The sequence below is a fragment of the Falco peregrinus genome, chromosome 1 (assembly GCF_023634155.1).
Source record: "Falco peregrinus isolate bFalPer1 chromosome 1, bFalPer1.pri, whole genome shotgun sequence".
NCBI classification, from domain to species: Eukaryota; Metazoa; Chordata; class Aves; order Falconiformes; family Falconidae; genus Falco; species Falco peregrinus.
In genome coordinates, this window is record NC_073721.1 from 49,752,489 (window position 1) to 49,768,867 (window position 16,379).

The window sequence follows — 16,379 nt, forward strand, 5'->3', positions numbered from 1 at the left end:
TGTGCTGTTTCGGGATGCCTGTCGGTGTGTGGGGAGGGGTCCCCGACGGGGCCAGCACTGCCGTGTCGGTCGGGTTGTGGAGATGTCAGTGGTGCTCTGATGGCAAAGTGCACCTTTTCATAATGAAATCTTAATGGCTTTCTTCAAGATGCTATGTCTTCTTCTACATTTATTTTTCTTTTTTAATACCACTTTGGTCAAGCTCTATATATTTTTAGATAGTCCAGAAGCTGTCTCATATGGCGGAAGACACAGTTTTCCCAGGGGCTGCCTGTGTGGCTGCTGCCCGAGAGCTGCTCAGGTGCTCGGGATGCTCCAGCAACCCCCTGCCCGCACACCCTGTGGGCACCGCTCTCCTCCTCGTGGTAACCCTCCAAAGAGGGGTTGTAAATGGCCCTGTGTAGGGAGGTTCTGGCAGGGCACCTGGGCTTCAGTGAGGAGTGATTTTGCGGCTTAGTCTCTGCAGGGGAAGGGCAGCTCCGGCTGGGAGGCAGCGGGCTCTGGGTCAGGGAGACTTGCAGGGATGGGGTGGGAAGCTCGGGGTGGGCTGGTGGGGTGGTTTGTTCACTCGTGTGTCCTTCCCTTACTGCCTCCCTCCCCCCAGCCATCTGCAAGGGGCTCTTATTAGGGCAGAGACAGCAAAAGGGGAGAAAACCATCCTCGCTAACAAGCTGTTTGCTGTTTATGAGCAGGTAAAGGCAGAGCTGGGATGAATTATTAATAGGGTGGAAATGGGGTCCCTCCACAGATCTGCTGCTAATTCTGGCTCAGCTGAATGTCACTCCCTCCATCTCCCCCCGGGCTGTGGTTTGGGGGATTGATCGCTCCTCGGCTTCCTTCCCCTTCCTCCGGGATGGAGGTTGTCCGAGCACAAGGTCACCCTTGGCACGGGGCACCCTGTGCCTTCGTGCGGGGTTCGGAGAGCGTGAGTCAGCAGAAAGCAGCACCGCAAGCCCCGCAGCACAGCCCTCCACGGGCATGCACCGGGGCGCGCTTGGCGAGATGTTTTGCTTTGCCTTTTGCCTCTTGCCTTTGGCCTGAAGCAGATCCTCGTTTACCGAACAGCGCACCGCTTGTTCGGGGCTCTCGGGCTCCCCTGGGCCTGTCTCTCTGCCAGGGAAGAGATCCAGCCCCTGTTCGTGGCTGCTCTTCCCCTTCCCCCTCCAGCCTGCTTCTGCATTCAAGAAGCATCTCGTTTGTATTTTATCCTACCTCAGCACTGCGCCCCTCTCGCCACCAGCTGTGAGGAGACATCACAGTGCCAGACAGGGTCGTGTGGTGGCAGTGCAATGTCCTCTCTCCTGGTGGGGAAACTGAGGCAGGGAGGGATTTCAAAAGCAGGGTCAGGCTCCACCTTCCTGAAGATTGAGCTCCTCCAGGCACCTGCAGCTGGGCATAGTGGCTCCTTCACCCAAACCTGATGTGAAGGTCAAGGAAATCTCTGCTCTCACCCCACACTGTCTCTGAAAATCTCCCTGTGGTTGCTCAGTACCTCTCAAGAAGGGTCTGAACTGATCTTTGCACCGTAGGTGGTGAGACCCGCGCCGGAGGCTGGCGTCCAGGCAGGAAGCATCCTCTCTGTGGAGGGAGGATGCAGAGCGAGGTGCTGCTTGTCACGCACAAGGACTGACCCAAGTCACCTGTCCACCCTCACAACACAGCCGGCACCTCTCGTGCAGGGACACAAATCCCTTCACGCCCACTCGGGCTAAGCCAGAAATGGTCAGAAAATCTGGTTACCCGATGAATTCTAACCTCCAGACTGAATCCAGCCCAGTCCACAGGTGACCTCTCCAAGGAGGGCCCTGAGCACACCATTCGCTGGGTGACCTTGGGCACCGCTTCCATTCCCAAAGCCCCAGGATGCTGGGCAGCAGCTCAGCTCCCACTGCCACATCCACTGCCAAGCCCCTCGTCCTGAAAGATGCATGTGCGGCTGATCTGTGGGCGACGCAAGGGTTAACGCCGCCCGGAAAATTCCACTCCTAAGCAGATAATCTGGTCTGTGCTGGGCGAGCACACACATCGCATCGCCCACAGCCTGGCCTCCCATGGAATCATTTTTGAGCAGCTCTTTCTGAACTACTAATCCCGTCGTGAGCTGCTCTAACCCCATCCCTCCTGGCGCCCTGGGCTCACCTCCGCACCCACCTCCCCACCGGGGCTGCACCCCTCAGCTGCTCCTTTTGCAGGTTTGTGGATTACAGAGCGACCTAGGGCCCCAGATCAGAAGCTGATGGACCAGACACCCCTCAGCCAGCAACCACGGGCAGGCGTTCAAAGACGCAGGCATTTAATCCCATTGACTGCTTTTTAGCTCGTCTCCCAACCCAGACTTTCTGTACCCAAGAGTTGCAAGCTTTGCTCTTCCCAGGGTACTTCCCTGAGGCTTGTCTACAAATTAAACTCCTTGGATCCTGCCCCATCCCTTCTCTGCCAGATTATTAAGCCCTTGCATCTTGCTACAGAGATGTATCCCTCTCCTCAGTCCCTATCAGCAGGAGCACAACAGCAGCGACCTGTGTGCTGGGCTTAGAGTGCATTATTGATTCAGGACTAAGAAAATGCTTAGGAAGTAGGAAAAGTGTCCTACTCTCTAAAAGCTTGTGCGCCTTGTAAGCTCAATACATGCAGCCTTTGCAGAGAGGCTCGCTACGCCGCTATTAATATTTTATTCTGTAAGAGAGGCCCTGATAGTTTGAATGGGGGAGGGCAGGACACGGAGGCTGGGAGGGGGAGAGGAGAGGGAGTGGATGCGCTGCTGTGCTCCTCGAATGGAGGTGCAGATTGTCCCCAAAGCCTTTGCAGGGGGAGCACGGTTTGGTGGTGGATGCCCCTGCACCCATCCCTGACCTCTGATCAGGGCTCCTGCTGCATCGAGCGCTCTGGTTTTGCTGTTGCATGCAAAGTATTTGGTTGCTTTATGCTGTGTTTTAGGGGAACAATTCAGCAGGTACCTGTCGGAGGCTGGGACTGTGCTGTGGTCAGCCCGATATGTGCCCTGGCTGTCCCTGAGGGCAGGATTGTGATCCTCTCCTTTTTTTTTTTGGCTCCCCACAAACCCCATTAGAGGCAGCACATGGAGCTGAAGCAGCCGCCTCAGCCAGGGGATGAGGGCTTAAAAACTCTTTGGCTGGGAGTAAAAACCAGTTGAATCTGTGCTAATTCTCCCCTTGAGATATTCCCCCCACAAAGGGATGTGGAGGTGCCAGGGGCAGGACTGGACACAGCAGTGGCAGCATCCACATGATGCTCAGCACTGAGGGAGTGGAGACCCATTGCCCATGCTGGAGCATGCAGCAAAATGGGTGCTGGTCCTGGGCGATGGGCACTTGTGGATGTGTGACCCTGCTGCCCGCTCCGGCACCAGCTCTGCTCACCACGCCGGCACTCGCCTTCTTGTGGGACTCGCCAGAGGCGGAGGCTGGAGCTGCTCTGGGGAGGGCAGGCTGCTGCGTTGGTGGCTTCTGCACAGATGTAAGCAAGCAGGAGAGGTGGGAGCCAGCTGGGATGAGACCCAACCTGGTGGTTCTACATTGCTGCGTGCCTACACGCACTCAGCTTCTAGACAGGCAACCTTGGCCGGTCCCCTTGTGCAGCTGGAGCCTGCTCGGGGACAGCTGACAAACACAGAAACCCCCATGGAGCCAAAAGCCACAGGTTTCCCGAAGCCTGCTTGCTTGTCGCGCACAGCAGCTGTGCAGAGGCACCGGTGCCAAAGGCTGGAGCAAGCGCAGGGCAGGTGTGGGGCCAGCACTGCGACGTGCAATCCTCCGTGGGTCCCGGGGACCCTGCCTGAAAGAGGGGGGGGATGGTGGGAACCTCATGGGATGCGTCTGAGGCTGCAGGGGATGGCTCATCTGCCTGGGGTGAAGGCTGGGAGCCCAAACTACTGTTTGCTGGTGGGTCTTAGCCAGGGCTGTGCCGGCATTGGCTTCTCCCCAGAGACACCTCTGGCCACCAAGCAGTGCTGTGTGGTCTGTGGAGGAAAAAGCCTCTTTGGTGTTTTCCAGCACTGGGACCCTGCCGCGTGGTGTTGAACTGCAGGAGTAACACCCGGGGTGTGTTCAGCACCGCAGGCTGGGTGCCTGGGGAGATGGATGCCTTCAAGAGGGTGGCAGCGGTGGTGCTCACACCATCTCGGTGGAGAACTCCCGCTAAGCAGGTCAGCAACAGCCCACGTGCGTAATAACTCTGGCAAGTCAGAAATTCGGGCTCTGCTAGCCAAGCATTGCCGTGCTGCTGTTGCTCACGCTTGATGGAGCTCACCATCTAGGTCAGAGGAGGAATTCATTAACCTCAGGACCCCCCGGCCGCCCCTGCATTGCTGTAAGCTCTGCAGCCAGCCAAGTGGGGACAGCGCGAGATGGGCATGGAGTGACCACTGGCTCCTCGCCACCCTGTCCCCCTCACAGGTGGGATCCAGTGGTCTGGCTGCTGCTGGTGAGTGGGGCTGAGCCCAGCAGAAAGCAGTGAATCCGCGGGTGCTGGGGCCCGTGGCTCCGGTGGGGATGGAAGCAGCCGCTCAGCTGTGTTGCAGCCCCTCCGCGCCTTCAGGCTGGGGGGAAGGGGCTGCTGCCAAGGAAGAGGCTTGCACCATGGACAGGCTTTTTGGCACTGCTTGGGTACATTCCCATTTTGCTTTCTCCAAAAGCATGGGGTGAACCAGGTGCTGAGCTTGGAGGGTCCCCACTGAGGGCATCAGGATTGCTTGCTTGTAGCTGCCCCAGAGCGTAACTGCGGGGGAAGAGGCGCCCACCCAGTGCCACACATCATTTTGCAGCCCCGCTGCTGCAGATGACCCAGGCGTTATGGCATGCAGCGCTGCAGCCGGGCGCTCAGCCCCGCAGCTGCTGCCGGAGCAGAAAGCAAAGCAGTCTGGGTCGTTTTGCGGAGGTGATTTTTGGACGGATCAGCAAACTGGTCTGACCGACCGTGGCTCTGGGGTGGTGCTGCCGCGGGGGAACAGCGGGGACACGGGTAGGGTTGTGGGGCTGGGTCAGCCTGAGCCCCATGCCTCAGCATCCTGATAAAAAGGTGGTGTGGGGTCTGAAAGAGTAATTAGGTTCAACTAAGGTTAAAATCGGGCTTTCAATTAAGGAAACCAGAGCGTGGTAGGAGAGTACTCCTTCCCACTCAGGCAGTCTTTCCTGCAGGGAGAATTCCTTTTAAAGTTTAATGGAAAACAATATCTATGCTATAGAATATAATACAGATTTTAAAATAAATTAATAGGAAGGATTTCCCTGAATCCCTTTGGCTTCAAGAGCTGCTTGTGGAAAACTGTGATACCTGGAGCTGGTGTATGAGTGAGTGTAAGAGCTGCTTTCCTGGCTCTGGCCACGCTCCCCAGCAAGTCTCCAAAGCCAGTTCTCTCCAGCTTTTCCCACCTGGACACTGTTCCCCTTCAAGCGCAAAGCTTCTCTTAAAAGCAGTTTATTCTTCCCCATCTTATTCAAGGTGGGGGCAAGCTTTCTGCTCACTGTACCAATTAAATCTGCTTGACAGCTTGATTTTTATCGCTGTGTCTTTTCCGTCAGCAAGTGGAAACGATCCTTGTTAGGGGAGCAGCATCCCACTTTACAACAAGATGAATCTCGAACTGGGCATTTAAAGAAATTGCTACAGACTGTGGGGGGAAATCCCGTTTGCTCAGCACTCTCTAATTTAAAGCTGAATTGTATTCTTTCATTTTCTCTAAAGCCTCTGCTTTTATAGCACCAAGAGCCTGTCGCGCTCCGGAGTAGCCTCTGTGGTAGGAGAGTAGTGGTGTGTAATTTGCTGAGCAGCTAATAACGTGCAATCCAAGGGTCTGGCCCCAAGGGCATGGAGCTGCTGATCTTGACTTCAAATAGTGTTCTCTGCAGCAACCCTGATGCTGAGAAGTGATTAAGGGTGGAAACAAAGCTGAAGGGCCCCAGCCCTTTCGCCCACGCTCCAAAGCAATGCCATGATGGGTGCATAGGGTGGATTGGTTCCAGCCTTCATCCGGATGGATATAGCAGCAGTTGCCTTTTCCAGGCTCTGCTCAAAGGGGAGTTTTTTCCAGGTGTTAATTTAATGTACTGGAGGGTTCAAGGGGGAAGGGGGGCTGTGAGCACTTTACAGATGTGGAAAAAAAAAGATGCAGCTTTCCATCGCCACAACCTTGACCGAGATGTCATGGGCAATTTGACAGTGGACAGTGGATTCAGTGCTGCTGAATTTTGGCATAAACGCAAAGTAATTGTCCCTGATGCCATACAGTTCCCCCAAGGAAGGGCAAAGGGGAGCTCTGGCTCCCAGCCCCCTGCTAAGGCCAACGATGGGTTTGTGGCCAACAGTGGAACGTGCTGATCTAATCAAGGAGGAGGGAGAACATCCACTTTTATTGGAAAGGATTTTCCATTTGACTGGTACATGGGCTCTGTACATGCCCCCCTGGTTCTCCTACCTGAAACGAGGTGTGGGGGCAGCATGGGCTGGGGAAGTGCTGTGGGGTTTGTCTCTGCCGGGGGTACCAGAAGGGGTGAAACCATCCTTTAACCACCAGATCATGCTGCATCTTTAAAAATGCTCTTGGAAGAGCATCTCTGAAGCAACTCCGTTTTCCTTCTTACTTTAAAAACTTTGACTTTAATCATCCTCGAACCCGTAACAATTTGTTTGCACTTAAAACAGGGGTATGAAGCTATGGCTGGGTCTAGCTGTATGAGATGGGCAAAGAATGTAGGGAAAAGGGTTTTTGTGCCCAAAAGTTTGCCTGCTTTTTCCAATTTTAGCACTCGGTCTACTAAGAGAAAGAGTTGTTTAGTACCAGCCTTATAACCACATATCATTCAGAAAAGTTTAGCTAAGAATTAAACTAAACATCAAATTTGGCTGAAAGTGTAATGAATAAATAAAGCCTTTTCCTTTCATGTAGCTGTGCCAAAATCAACAAGCTCTATTAGCTGATGAAACAATGCTGACGCCAAATAAAAATACCCCTGATCCATCAATATGGGCTAAGAGCTCGGCCCTGCATCAAAGAGCATCGGCTGAACAAGAATTACGGTCTTGACACCTTTGAGGGCCAAAAAAAAAAAAAAGGGGCTCCCATCTTGGCGGCGAGCTGGGGTCTCTGTGCTGCTGGATGGGTGTGTGGGGGTTCTCTCACCAGGGCGTCAGGCAGCAGCAAAACCATTCTGGGATGGCTCTTGGCTCGCAGGCAGCCTGCTATAGCTGCCTCTCCTGGCTTTTGCTAGAATGATTTGGAAAAACGCCTTGAGCTGCAAAGCCATTTGGAGCAGGGGCTGGGGCTTTTGTGCTTGCTTGCTCCCCACTGCCTGCCCCATGAGTAAACTGCCCACAAAACCCGCGTAGCTTTTTTCATCTGTTGCGCCAAATACCGATGCTTGAAAGTTAATTCTCAAAGGTCCCTGCTTGGTATCGAAGAAGAGCTTCAGCATCTCAGCATCTACCTGGGCGCACCCTGCCGGCTCTGCCATCCTCTTCCTCCTCCCCGGGTGGGTGGGATGGTGAAGTAATGCTGCACCTCCCCTGTGCCCCATGCAGACCGTGTGGCTTTGCCGTTCCCCAGCCGTGCCTGCCCTGCAGACCCCTCTTATTTGAATTCTGCATTTAGCCACCCCGGGCCGTGCCCTGGATGTGACCTTTGAAGTCTTGCCCTTCCCTTGACATCCTCGGTTAAAAGATCTGTTCCCTATTAGTCTTCAGTCACACTTTTAGATTCATTCAGGCTTTCATTTACTTATCCATTTGTCTTCCTGCTCCCACCACTCCCCCTACCCTGCCAGGAGGAACAGTACGATTCATTTTTCAGGGGACCCTGCCAGAAAGTCATTGACAGGAGAAGGTTCAGAAACGGTGGAAAAAGCAAAAGCCCCAAGTTTAATAAGCAACAAAACACTTCCCAATGAGAAGGGAGCAGCCAGATGTGACTGGAATGGCTGTAAAACAGAAAAGACAGTCCTCCAAGTAAATCCTGCCATCTCCCAGGTGCCTCCCTTTGCGGAACTCTCTGCGAGCGCTGCCTGAAGTTGTTACAGCCGTAGTGTGCGACCCTGCGAGCTGTGCAAGCCTCCTCAGTACCAGTACAGCCTTGTAGGAACCACTTGTTGCCTTATGTGGTCCTGAGTTCTACCAGGACCCTCCTCCTCTGCCTGCCTGCACTGATGCCCCACATGGGGACATCATCCAGCTCCCTCTTGTCTGGCTCCTTAAGCATGGAGGGATGGTTTTGTGTCTTTAATTTCGATTTCAGTTGTCTGAGCAGTGCAGGTGTCCTGCTGGGCTATGCTTAATTCAGAGTAACGTTTGTTTAACTGCACGGACAGTACCCTGCTGTTTTGAAAGACACCTAAGAAAGCAATACAGTCACCGTAAGAACTTCTCTGCTGGAAAGCCAGGCTCCTATGAGAACCCACCTGTTACATAAAAATAATTAAAACCTGAAGAGAAAGGATAAGAGGACACCAAAAGACACCCGAGCAGGCTGGCAGGCGAGGAGCCGCAAGGCGGGTGCCAGCCCCTCGCCCCCCCCCCCCCCCCCCCCCCGCTCTGGCGAGGGCCGGGGCTCGGCGGCTGTAACGATCGTGGGCAGCGACATCGATTTTTGCCCAGCACTTCCTTTGCGCTGGGGTAGCAAAGCTCCGCTCGCATCCTCTGCGGCATGGCTCACTGCTCTCTGCATGTCAATAGGTGTCAAGCCACCGCCCAGCACCAGCGATGGAGGGGCCGAGTCTTGCTGGGTCCACTTTCTACTGACCGTAAGGGGATGCTCAGCGGTAAATGGCCACATGTTGTTCTCTGTGACAGTGGCTGTGACAATGTACCTTGATGGCCTCCCAGCACGTACCACTTGGGTCCTTAGGCTGGACTGGAGCCTGGACCCCTCCTGCAGCCACCTACTACCCTGTGCACTAAGCGCTGGGTAGGCTCCTTGCTCACCTCGGCAGGGCTGCTCTTCAGCTGCTTCATTTTTACAAGTCTAAATCCTCTGGAGAGGCCAGTGCTGGTGTAAGACGGGAGAGTGAAGGGCCGTGAATACAATGGGATTTCATAAACTATCCCCAAAATCTAAAAAAAACAACTTGCAATATATTACTTCTGTTCTTAGTTCCGTTCTTCATCAGGGAACGGCTCGGGGACGTTGCGGTGAGCACTGGGTTTTGTTCTGGGAGCTGAGCTGGGCAGGCAGGCACCAGGGGTGAGGCAGGGACAGGAAGGCAGAGCCATGTTCCGCATTTGTGTAACTCCCATTCACGGCTGTACGCGCTGTTTGCAAGTGTTACGGCACATGGCAGGCGTACGCTACAAGGAAATACTGCCGGTGCCCAGAATAGAAAGATTTTACCTCGCTATTGACTGATTCAAGACATGTAGAGAGCTGATTGCAGTTTGTGTCTTTGGCTGCTTTGGAGGTCAGTGGAGCTGAAGCCCGGAGCATCCTTAGCCAGAAAGGGTTTACAAACAGCTGCAGTGTGTAGTGGAAAGCAGTCTGGCGTTCACCTTGTGATCCTTCTGCAGCCAGTCAGATACGAGAAATACGGACTGACCCATCAATAGTTAACTGTTTAATTTGCAACCTTGGACTTCATCTTTCTTTTATAACCATCTTTTAAAAGGAGAAGCTGCTACTTAGCTGGAATTGGTGAAAATGTCTTTCCTGGTACTGAAGAGATCCCTTAGGCTGAAGGGAACTTGGCAACTGCTGGCAGCATGTTCTGCTGGTCGTAAATGTTTGGTATCCCTTGGTACCAAAGCAGCACTTTTCTCTTGGATTTCCAAGAGATGCCCTGAGCTCTGGTTGGGCCCAGGGTATTTTCTAGGAGTTTGTGCAATTTCTAGGTGGCAAACTGAGGCATGGGGGGTATACTAGCCTTGATAAAGCTGGCAACAGAAAATGGGAGTCCCTCCACTGGTTTAGAGAGAACCCCCCCCTTCTCATTATAGGTAATAAAAGAATAATACACTTTTTTAGAAGACACTCCTTGCCCAGTGCTCACCCCAGTGGAAACCCTGTCAGCATGGGCTGGCTTGGTCCCTGTGCCTTAAATGTGTGCTTGGCCTGCTCCTGGGGGACGTTTGGGAGGGGACGTTACAGCCACACTGTTTTGAAATTTGCTTTGACCCCTGAACTCTTTTTAACAACGTAAAGCCTTGTGAATTATAAATCAAATGTTCCTGCTGAGCTTTGTGGTGCATGGAATGAAATGCAATGATTAATATTTAAGAGAAAATGAGTTAAAGATTTTAACTACAAGGGCAAGTATGTGTCCACAGAGCCTTCCCATGTGGAGTCTTGAAGAGAGGGGCCATTTCCAGGGGTTTCAGCAAAATTTGTGGCTCAGACCAACTCCCTGAGCTGCCGGTGTGTGGGGGCCACGCTGGCCTCCACCACCCTGCCCCTCGCTCGTACTCAGGCTGAAATGATGCACCCACCTCTGATAAAACCCTGGAGCTGGCGTAGCCTTTTGGGATGGGACTGGAAAATGTATCCCCTGTTCCTCAGTAAGCAGAGGGATGAGCTTGGAGCAGCTCAGGCTGCGTGCTCGCCCGGGGCAGAGTTTTCCCAGACCCCAGGCCTTACTTACCACCCCAGACCTGGGAGCCTCCCTGGCTCCTCCTCGCTCTCCCCTCAGTGTGCCAGCACCATCCCTGCTCTAGGGCTGGCTTCCCACCAGCGCAGCACCGAGATGGGCAGGACTCCATCTCCCCAGTTTGCAGACCAGGAGGCTGAAAGCTCAAGGCAGCAGCTGCTGTTGCCCCCCCCCCCCCCCCGCCCCCACCAAAATATCCTTATAACGGCATCTCAGCAGGATGCTGTCTCTGGCCACCAAAGCCTGGTAAAACACGTCAAAGAAGGAGGGAAACACTTACATGGGTGCAGAACCTCTCCGGTGGGTCCCCGCAAGTGATTCCTGCCGGATCCACCCGTACAGTCACATAATCCTTCATCCGCATGGCCTTGGGTTGACAAGCATAAAACTCCCATGACGGGCCATCGTCCGTGGTCACCCAGGACTTGCAAATGTCATACTGTCCCATGGCCAAGGGGAGACAGTGCAAGAGGAGAGCAACCAGGTAGAGCATGGCAGCTGCGGCCAAGTGCTGGATCCCTGGGCAAGGACAGTGCCAAGAGCTCCGAGGAAGGCAGCTACTGGGCTAGGGGTTGCTCTCGGGATCAGCATGGAAACTCCTCATCTAAAAATGATCCGGTCGAAGGAGATCCAGATGATGAGAGGAATGATCCCACTCTGCACGCTGTATTTAGATGTGGAAAGTTTCTCTCGGCACAGAAGCCAACTTTGCAAATCACTTGATTGGGAAAGTTTTGGCCGGAGTTGCTGATCAGTGGTCAAAAGTCTTCCTTAACCTCATTTTTTGCTTTTTATTGTATGAAAGGGCTTCCAAATCAGCATGAAAATATCTAGAGGTGACTCCAGTCAGTCAATAGAAAGATCAGGTTCTGAGTTGCTGATGAAATTTGATAGGAGCAAATGGGAGAGGCCGTGAGATGGTGCTGGATCAGGTTTTCCTCGACCCTCTTGTCTGCCGCAAATGCGTCGCTGTGGAAAGTGCCTTAAACTGTGGTCTGCCGTAAATAATTATCGGGGCTTTTGACATTACTACATAAAATAAACATAGCCTCTGGTCATCAGTACAAGTCTGACAAGAGAGGCTCTTTGGAGCTAAAATCCCTTTCTCCCCAAGGATGGTTGGATGGTTGTGTCAACATAAGCACGTTGGGTGGCAAGATCCGCAGTGGTCCCAGCAGGGTGCTGGGTGGTCGCTGGGTTGGCAGGAGCAGTGCTGGCCTTGCTGCTTCTCCTTCTGTGTCTTGCAGTGGTGGCGAGGCACTCACAGGCGAGGATTTCTGTCTGGCTCTGCCTTTTGGCAACTGAGCAGCAAGTTCCCAAAGCCTTCAGCTGCAAGCCGTGCTGCTACCTGAGGTCTCCTCTCTCTTTCATGGTCAGGACAAAGGGAGAGGTCATTAGCAGGCTGCCCCTGCAACAAATGGGAAGACAAATTAGCTGGGAGCAAGGGGGGCCAGTTGGAGCAACAAGACTTGTAAAAATAGGGCTCCCCTGGGACACAGCTCTCAGCTGGGCTTCCCAAGCCACCAGCCAGGTTTTTGTAAAAGGGAGATATACAACTTTAATAAAAAGAAATCCATAGTAAGATGCTTATGGCTTTTCTGCTGTTTGGGAGGTGGGAAGGAGTGCTGCCCCATTTAAGGTGTCTGGTTTGTAACAGCAGCTGGACAACAAGATCTAATGGGTCTTCAAATAATGGCAAGAAGCAGCTATAGGTCATTAGAAGATGCCGAATATGCAGACACAGAGCAGGGACAGACAGACAAATTGCGTCTTGAAAAGATAAGCGAATACACGAGACGGCTTGGGAGACAGATACATTGTCCAGCATCCCCACATATGATTTATCTGAACAATAACATTTAATAAAAAACAATTTAAAGTCCTAATAACATTTAAGGTTCACCTAATACAAAGAGCAATGACCTTCCCAGTGTTCATTTCAGGTTAGAGCAACATTTCTGCAATTTTGTTGTCTTTCCAGTAGAGCTATAAAAATCTTAAGTAATTACAAAACAAAATGACAAAGAGCTGAGGGGGGAAGGAAAGGAAAAAAAAAGAAAAAAAAAAGTCATACCCTCTCTAAGCATTAGATACAGGAGGGAGATCTCATACAAGAAGGTGGGAGGCATGTATTTAGAATGGAAATTTAGCTCTGGATAATTCCCTTTCTGTTTGATTCCCCAACTTTTCTTCCCCAATTTAGGGATGTCTGCTTCAACAGCATGTTTAGTATTTGCTTTCTCATAAAGCTCAATTACTAAAGCTCAGAAACTCCAGGTTAACAGATGCATTGATCCATGTTCGGGGGCTTCTCATCGCTGTGCTACCATTTCCCTTTCCCCCCTTTTTGGTTGAAAGATTGTTGATTGAGATGAATGAGTTCAGAAAAGAGAAGCTCTCTCTCATGCTTCATCGCTAGCTCTTAAACAAGAGACTATTACAGCTGCGTTGGACCTGAATAAACTCCCAAAGAAAGAATAGACTGGCTGCTATTTTTACATTATGAGTAGATGTAGTAAAAATAATAAACCGGTGTGACACAGTGTTTGTAAGTCCCGCTGACATCAGAGCTGTCTTTTCAGTTATAACAAGTCAGTTCCTAATTATTACATCAAACTGGTCACAGCCAAGTGCCTAATAACAGTGGAGACCGTGAGACTCCAGTGTTGCGAAGAGAACAAGCAGGGCAGTTTTAATGATGACTCCAGTGCTGTTAAGTTTATGGATCTATTTTCATAGCCTTAACAATTATATTTTGCACTCGAACAGCTGATAGAGAAAAACCCAGGAAGAAAGGATCTATATATCTATTAGTGTCTTGTTATGCTAGCTAAATGTCATAGATTCCCAGGGAAATAAAAATCTGCCGGAAAACATATTTACTGTCAGTCAATCAGGCAGGCGTGCAGGTTCTCTGCGAAGTCTGTGGTGCAACACTTAGCTGGTACGGTCCCTTTGCAGAAATAGTTACACAGCGCTGCTCTGAAATAAGCCAGCATGCCGCAAACCGGGAGGGGGGGGGGGGGGGGGGGGGAGACTCCAAATTAAGGATTTTGCCCTGCTTGCTTCGGTTTGACTCTTAGAAAATAAATCTTCACTTGCTATTATTAAGAAACTGCAGTTCATGGGAACAAATAGAGTCAGCGCTCTTTGTTTTCTTTGCGGAGTACTCGGCAGTCGCTGGGGACTGATAGCCAGAGTATTGAAAACACAAAATTAGATTGTGTCTTGACTTAGCTGGTTGCTTATATATATATATATATATATATATTATTGGATTAACACCCCCTGAAATAGAGGGACAATGCTGAGCAACAACTGAGCCGCTCAGGAATTAAGAACAGAAAGTAAACTCAATGAAGGAGTTTTCAATTTTCTTTCAGAAGCGTTGCCTCCAAATCACCCCCCCCCCCCCTTCCCCTCCATCCCCCGCAGGGAGGGTTTTTCCCTCTTCTCCCGGCTGCCCATCCCTTCCCCTCCAGCCTCAGCGGTAAAGTGGGGCGCAGCCGCGCAGCCTGTGCGGGGGGCAGCGCCGAGCCCCCCGGCGGAGGCTGCGGAGCCCCCCGGAACTGCCGGGCTCCCCCCCAGCCGCTCCCCGTAACGTGTTTGTGGCTCCAGGCAAACCGATACCCCCCCACACCCCCCGCCACCTCCGCCTCGCCGCCCCCGGTTTCTTTTACAGGAAAGGACTTGGGGAGGCTGCAAAGGGCTGCCTTCAAAGTCGGCGGCGCGGAGCTGCCTCCCGAGCATCCCTGCCCGGGCAGACCCCCCCGAGCATCCCTGTCCGGGCAGACCCCCGGCTGCGAACTCCGGCGGGAGCAGCTAGAGCCCGTCGGGGTGCGGGGAGCGGGGCTGCTCCCGACGGGGGGGGGGGGGGCACCCGGCGGGACACCCCGGACAAACTCCGGGAAAAGGGAGGGGGTTGCTGTTTGGGGGCTGGGGGCAGTTGCCGGCACCGCGCGCTGGCCTCTGCCCCCGCCTCGCGCCCCCCCCAACACCACCCCCCCCACCCCCCCCACCCCCCCCCCCGCGCTGGCCGGCGCTCGGCGCTGCAGGTCCTTACCGGGAGGGAGCTTTGCGGCGCGGGGCTCCCAACGGAGCAGCGAACTTCGGGGCCGGGGGGGAACCCCCCAACACCCCCCCCTCCCCCCCAGCCCGGCGGGCAGCCGCTACGCCGCCGGCCCCCAAGGGCAGATGGCCGGGAAAGCTTTGTGCAATCCCCGGCTCCCCTCGCAAGTTAATGCCGAGGCTGAAATCCCTTTTGCTCTCACTTTCAATCACAATCGGAGCTTTTATCTCCGTGCCTGATCCCGGCTGCGTAACTTCCTCTGTGCAGCTTTAGCACACACCATCCCACTGGCGAGCAATGTGCTTCTTAAAGGTGCAGGGAGGCAAAGCGAGCGGGGAGGGGGAGGAGGGAGGAGGGAGGAAAAGCACCCGAGGAAGAGGAGGCTGCGAGCTCCGAGTCTTCAGCCCCCGAGTACCGCGGCTGCAGCATCCTCGCCATCCTGGCTGCGGGGCAGAGCCCGCTGCCCCCGCTTCGGGAACGGCAGGCTGGGAATGCCGCTCCTCGGTGCTTTCCTTCTTTTTATTGTGGGTTGTTTTTTTTTTTTTTTTCCTTCCCCCTTTAAGAGCTTAAAAAAATTAAAAAAAAATAATCATGAGATCATGTTTGCTCGAGGGGGAAAAAAAAAAAAAAAAAGCTCTAGTCACGAGGGGTTCCCCGCACGTGTAAGTTCTCGCTTGGTGTGCCCTGAATATTTCGGGGAGGCTTCTGCTGGTGAAGATGCTGTAAATGAGGCTGTGCGCGAGTGTGTTGGGGGAAGAGGGGGTGGTTGGAATTAATAGGATAAACAAAGCGGGAACTCGGAGATGGGGAAATCAGATGGCTGGGAAATGCTTTGGTAACGGTGGGAATGTGCTTTGGGATTTAACCAAACCCGGGTTTTCTTTGGCAAGGCAGGGGATTAACGTGCAGGGCTGTATGGTGCGATAACACCTTCTGGCACGGGATGCAGAAGCTATAGGTGTTGCTTTGGCCAACTCTTTGGCATCCAGGCAGAGGGGCAGGGGAGGCTCCAGCTGCGGACAGGGTGTACAGAACTGTGGCAGGTAAAGTCCTGCTTTTCCCTGCACCGGGCAGGTGCTGGAGGCAGGATCGTTCCTGGGCAGCAACAGGTTTTTGACATGCACGTGGATAAATGACGGTCCATTTACAGGGAGGAAAACCAAAGAATCCCCACTGCCCCCTATGTACACAGCCCCCAGAAGATGCCTGTTCCTTCCCAGCCGGAATGCAATCATTTCTAAGCCAGAAAGTGCCTTGTCCGACTTGCACGTGGTTTGCAGTCTCATCAGCTCAGTATTGTGCTATATGATTTCCTTTGGCCCATTGATCTGAGGTATGTACGGGGCTTCTCCCACCTGAGCCCCTGGAAAATGCATGATCCATCCTGTGACCAGGCAGAGGTGATTTAGAGCTCTTCTGGGAGACATTTCCCATATACTGGAGCGTAAGTGAGATTTATGAAATGCCAGCATGTATCTAGACTGTGGCCCAGCCTAAATGCTACACTGATGCACAGGGTGGTCTTTACCTGCAAGGCTCTTTGGTCCTGGCTCAGTCTCCACTCCTCTGGTCAGGGCATAGACTGATACTTTCCACAACTAACTTTTTCTGTAAACACTTATTTTACGGCAGCAGTATTACTTAAATGAGGAGCACTGGCTGGGAATTCAAGGCTGGCTAATATTCCTGGATTTTACTTTGTGCCTTTAGGTCTTCTCTGTAGTAAT

At 52.9% G+C, this 16,379-nt stretch overlaps 1 protein-coding gene across 4 annotated transcripts in view; it reads right to left on the bottom strand.

The window, feature by feature from the left end:
- Window positions 1–14,998, bottom strand: part of NTNG2 (netrin G2) — a 51,802-nt gene extending 36,804 nt beyond the window's left edge. For all 4 annotated transcript variants that reach the window (XM_055806354.1, XM_055806214.1, XM_055806283.1 and 1 more), the window contains exons 1-2: window positions 14,647–14,998; window positions 10,864–11,991 (exon numbers count right to left, since the gene is read on the bottom strand). In XM_055806354.1, the coding sequence (XP_055662329.1) occupies window positions 10,864–11,076 (213 nt within the window). In that variant the 5' untranslated portion in view covers window positions 11,077–11,991; window positions 14,647–14,998. The remainder of the gene's footprint in view (window positions 1–10,863; window positions 11,992–14,646) is intronic.
- Window positions 14,999–16,379: the final 1,381 nt, after the last annotated feature.